General features: G+C 33.4%; 1 protein-coding gene across 1 annotated transcript; it reads left to right on the forward strand.

Moving 5' to 3' along the window:
- The first annotated feature begins 184 nt into the window (after positions 1-184).
- On the forward strand, positions 185-5,498 carry LOC107715902 (cell surface glycoprotein CD200 receptor 1-like). Its single transcript, XM_016522156.1, has 7 exons — positions 185-519; positions 1,459-1,515; positions 2,493-2,792; positions 3,346-3,627; positions 4,550-4,676; positions 4,785-4,848; positions 4,995-5,498. The coding sequence occupies exons 1-7, from the start codon at positions 450-452 to the stop codon at positions 5,085-5,087; spliced, it is 993 nt and encodes a 330-aa protein (XP_016377642.1). The 5' UTR covers positions 185-449; the 3' UTR covers positions 5,088-5,498.
- The last annotated feature ends 502 nt before the right edge of the window (positions 5,499-6,000 follow it).

Here is a 6,000-nt window from a genome sequence, read left to right on the forward strand (position 1 = left end):
GCACTATGAAAGCTCTCTCACATGACAGCCGTGGTTACCAAGACAGGAAGTCAGCATTTTCATGTGGGAGAAGATATGAAATTATATTTTTTTTTAAATGGAGGAGTGTACAACAACGTCACACTGCTGAAGGAAACAAAAGGAGGAGAACTCAGGCAAGTGAAAGACAATGAGTGAAGTTTGATAGAGAGATAAGCAGATGTGAAAAACATTTGAAACTCCACAAATCAGCATGCGTTATACTTTATCCTCAAGACTTGGATAAAGTCAGTCTAAATCTAAATTGATAGTACGGAAAAAGAATACATGACATTTCAGAATCGCTTTTGAGAATGGTGCTTTGAAAATACGTTTTCTTCAAGTGCATAGAAGGGTGAATAACCTGTGAGTATAGAGATAAACAACATTTAAAGGTCAGAGAAGTGAAGTCTGACCGAAGATTTGTAGCGATGGCGAATAGTTGGACTTTGACGGTGATTGTTCTCCTAAGTATCTTTATGGCAAGAAGTCAGACAAGAGGTGAGTTTACATACTTTTTAATATTGTATTCTCATTAGTACTCTTTAGTACTCTAAGATAGTCTTTAGTACTACTCTTTGTACGTGGATGATTTGGCCTTCTGATTTAACATCATCTTTGTCTGGAATCGATGCTTTTTGTCTATTGTCTATTTCTAATGGAATTTCGTAGTGTCCTAAAATGCCTAAAAAGTACTTTTTTGGGCTATTAGCTTTATGGTTAAAATCTTGGCATTGTTTAAATCAGTCAGTTAAAGTATATTGAAAGTGTCAAGTAAATCTTTATGACCTAGTAACTGTCGCTCATGTGGGGAAAATCTATTTTTATACTTTTCCACTTAGACTGCAAGGGTATTTATGGTGGATGAGAAATCTGTTCTCTCACGTGCATGTGATGGTTTTGTGTTTGTTTCTATCTGTGTTTGTTGCTATTTCGAGAGGAGATGCCATGACGAAGCGCTCTTCCTCTCTGGGGGGATTCTTAGGGGGAGATGAGTTGCTGAGGTTTTTGAGGCTGACAGATGCTTCTGAAAAGAAACTGTAAATCTAGAACAAGACCTTAGAGCAGTTGGCATGGAACTAAATGACATTTGTGTTGTAAATGTTGACAATAATGCTGTTTAATGTGGTATGGAAGCCGTTGCTTTAGGCCAGGTGTTCAAACTCCATGTTCTTCAGAATCAGGGTGCATTCATCTTGTGCTACAATAATGAAAATAAATCTTTGTCTAATCTTTGGGCAAAACTGTACACCTTTGACTAACATTAACGAGACATTTTGACCAGTAAATGTAATAGAAGCTACTACTAAAACTTTAATATCTCACACTTTTGTGTAATGGAAATGAACTGGAAATCTCACTCGAGTGAATGATTGTGTTTCATTGTGCTGAGGCTCACATTAACCTGTTACTAACACGCTGTGCCACTAACTGTCCTAGGAGATCAAGCCACTGCATCTCATCAGAATAAAGATTCTGCGATTAAACAACTGACAGGTCAGACAACATACACTTTTATTTATGTATTTATTTATTTAAAAACTGCTATTTTTATGAATAGGGTACAAAATAAGAACAGAAATTATTATAAAATCCATTTTTAACCAATGGTCAGTGAAAGCATGCGCTTGACCTTGAGAAAACAATTGCCATATTGTTTATACCTTTTTATAGAATCACCATTTTACGTACATTCAATTTTTTTTTAAACTAGCTGCTTTTCATGTGGAGATAATACCCCATCTAATATGGTTATCCAAAAAAAAGTTTCCATTTGTTAACATTAGTTAACTAAATTGTTTAACATGAACTAACAATGAAAATAAAAGATCTTAGTATATGAAAATATCTCAGTTCATATTAATTTCAACATTTACTAATACCGTACATGATTAAAATCCAAAGTTTTATCTGCTAATATTAATTAATGGACCTGAGCTAACATGAACTAACAATGTACTTTTATTAATTAATATTAACAAAGACTAATAAACACTGTAACAAATATATTAGTTAATGCATTAATTAACATTAACTAATGAACCATATTGTAAAGTGTTACCAAAATAACATTAACATTATATAGTGAACTGTTTTGATGGAAAGTGCCAACTGTGTTACATCTATTGTCAGAATAGAGCTGCTGTGTATGTTGAAACTATTTTAGGGTTAAAGAAGGAAATGACACACCAAAGGATAAAACTAGTCTGGCATGGCAGGGAGAGATAAGTTTAGTGTATAGAGGGGAAAAAAATTACAAAATGTTTCACACCTATTATTATAACACATTTTATTGTATTTGAATTATATGTTCATAATTTACCTCAAAGTGTCAAACGCAAAAAAAAAAAGTAGTTTATATATTTGTTAGTTTTTAGTTTTAGTTAGTTTTAGTTTAAACAGACTTTTTACTCTAATCCAATATTTATTCAAATTTTTTACAATTATTAAATAATTTATTTATTTTTCTGCAGATTTCAAAGAGCAGACCTTTATTCCAGGCAGTGATGTGATTTTACAGTGTGGCAATGCCACTGATATCAACTGGAATGAATTAATTTATATCGTCTGGAACATCAGCCTGCAAGACAGAAAATGTTGGCTTGGTTTGTCTCCCAAGCTGGACGACAAATGTAAAGATGGAAAGAGGCTGTACAACACCTCAGATGGAGTTTACTTAGTCATTCCTAAGATTTCAATAGAAGATGAAGGATTTTATTCTTGTGATGTATCGTATAAAGCAGGAAGCTATTTGGCAAACGTGTCTGTAAGCGGTGAGTACAAACATTGTAAAGCTATTGCAAAATTGTGAAAATGTCATCACAATTATAATTACATTGTATGATGTTACCTAGGTTCATACATTCAGTGATAGACTAGTTATGTCTCTCAGTGTTCCACTGTAGTCATGAACTACTGATGACTTAAATTCATTGCACACACACACAAGCACACTCACACTCACACACACATTTACTTAGCTATCTAAATGGGGACATTACATAGACTTCTATTGCTTTTATATACAGATATATAAGCTAATCCTAACCCACACCCTAACTCTACCCCTCACAGAAAACCTTCTGCATTGTTACAATTCAAAAATTTTATACCAATTTTATAAATGAGGACATCCCCAAAGGGAGGATTTTGGAGATTTTGTCAGGTTTAGCTCACTTTTGGGTACAATTTTGTCCCCACAATATGGTTAAGTAGGTACACACACATATGCACGCAAATAGTATTTAGAGCTAACGAGGAAACCATACCATACCGTATTATACTGATATCATACTGATGAATTAAATTAGAGTTCTTTGTTTTTAGTTACCAACGTTTCCACCCAGCTGTACAGTGAAAACAGTCAAAGGATTGCTGTCTGTAACTCCATATTTAAACAGAAAGCACCCACTCTTCTTTGGGAACCTGCCATAAACTTTTCCTCCAGTATCAGCTCTGTTGAGAATCTTGGCAGGTTTTTTATGATAAAGAATCGAGTATATCTGCCTGATCTGACATCAGTCAACATCAGTGAGCTCACCTGTGTGGCCACATACACCTCCGAGTCCGGCTTTGTTCAGCAGAAGAGCACACTTAATCTCACAACAGGTAGGAACACTGTATTTCAAATGGAACAGAGAAGTTATTTTATAAGAGGATTGGTAGTAAATTGGTTTGGTTGTTTCTTCAGCTCCAGGTACTTTTATGTCCAATAGAGGTTGATTTTTTATAAATCAGATTTCCTAGATTAGCTTCTTTTTTTAACCAAAATGTTGTCATTTATTTTGCTGCTTTTCTAATACATTTTATGTATAGATTTGATGGTATTCCACCTGGTCAAATTTTCAATCTTAAACTATGAAACTTCTTTAAGCTTTCTATGATGACCGACAATTTCCCCCCTAAAACTTTTTTTCAAAAGTCAGTGTACTTATTTACCAAGGAGACAACTGTGTCAGTTAACAGTTTAATATGTAATATGAGATTATATTATGTAAAGAAAAGAAAACAAATCAATGTAAATATTATATATAAAAATAAAAATCAAGGTATTTTACACAATACATGATTTGAAAAGTTTTTTTTACACAATACATGATTTGAGAAGTTTTTGAGGAAAAAAGGACATAATTCATGTATATACACTGTTGATATAATGTTAATTTTAATAATGAATAAACTAGTGAGAGTGTGAAAAGTGTTCTTTTTTTTCAAGGTTACTTTCTAAATGTCCACAGGGTCAAAATATTTTGCCAATATTTTAAGAAAAACTCTGATGAAATATTGAGGAAAAATTGTGTTTATTGGATAGCACAAAACATAGAAAGTGAATAAACACATACAGTTCTCACATTCAAACTCACAAGTAGTTTGTATTTAAAAAAAAAAAAAAGGAATCAGTTTTGGTAATATTACAGACTTTATATTTTTTCCTTTTTGTTGTGTCTACATTGCATTGTAACGTTAATTATATTACCATTGCATTTTAACATTTATTATATTACAAAGTAAATAAATCTCTTTTTTTCAGGTGTATTAAACCAAATGCAATCCCCATTTCCATGGGGAATTATGGCCATATCAGTTGGTTCTGTTTGTTTTATTCTTGTATCTCTGGCCGTGGTTTACACACTACGCAGAAAGCTCAGCGACTTAAGGTGGGATGTTTTACTGCACTGCTGTTGAACTGAATTTCTTTTCATATTATGATGACTAATTAATAGACTAATTCGATATCTGTTTGTATTTGCATTGCATCTTTTTAGTGCACTGAAGATGCTTTGCTGCAAATCCAAAATCTCAACACCAGCTGAAGACAAACCACCCCAGGTAAGAGGTCTTTATCAAACCCTGATTTTATACTACACCAAACTCCATTATTCACTATATAGGGTGTAATTTTCAATGATACGGTGTGCATCCATTGTAAAAGTGTTTTGTGTGGCTCACTGAAGCATATGTCTGTGTGTATGAAGCCCGCTGATGTTGAAGAGGTGGAACCCTATGCAAGTTACATACAGAGAGTCAACTCCATCTACAACTCCTCAGCTGAACTCTTCAACGCCTGAGAGACGCTCGCTTTTTATGATGAAACGGGATACCAGAAGAGAGCTGAGGGCAGAGATATGTCTGTGGTCAAAATTACACATGAAAAACAATACTAGTGGAAAAATAGTAATCTCAAGAGAGCATCCCCGAAGCAAACAGCGTCTGAATGATGAGCAAAAGTCACACTGACTCAAAAGATGAAAGGTGATGACAAAGGAACATTTCTCTTATATGTGATGAGGAATAACTGGGACAACTTCAGCATCAGCGATATCACTAATATGTAGATTTGTAGAAACGAGCCTGGTTAGATATTAATCATCTGAACTAATCAAATTTGTACATAATTATTTATATCAGAGTGTTAAAAGAAACAAAAATCAGCCGCAAACAATGTTTTCCTTGATAAATACTAACCAGGCCAAATGTAGAGAACCTATTTTACATTGCACATAATTAAAAGTATGTAAATAAACTTTATTATTCTACTTTTTAGTTTTGTATGTCCTTATAGTTTGGTCTTTGAGTTTTAATAGCTACATAAACTCTGTTTAACCCTCTGGTATTGTTCATTTAGGATGAAATCAAAACACCAAATATTAAAGAAAAACATTATTGAAATTAAATATAGTACATTCATTTCACAAATTATTTAATAAATTACTATATAATTATGGTCTCCAGTCAGTTTTGAGTGGCAATAACACAAGTGAGATTTTTTATTTCAGTCCAAAATTACTTAAAGGAAACATATTATGCCCCTTTTTACAATATGTAATATAAGTCTCAGGTGTCCCCAGAATGTGTCTGTGAAGTTTCAGCTCAAAATACTCCAATGTATTATTAATATTAGAATGAGATCCCTTTGCCACGTCATTAGGGGAGCGAAATCAGACGCGCTCGTTTTCTCAGACGCTTGCAGAAAAAGGCTTA

This window comes from Sinocyclocheilus rhinocerous, unplaced genomic scaffold, assembly GCF_001515625.1.
Source record: "Sinocyclocheilus rhinocerous isolate Xijiao unplaced genomic scaffold, SAMN03320098_v1.1 scaffold600, whole genome shotgun sequence".
Classification (NCBI taxonomy): Eukaryota; Metazoa; Chordata; class Actinopteri; order Cypriniformes; family Cyprinidae; genus Sinocyclocheilus; species Sinocyclocheilus rhinocerous.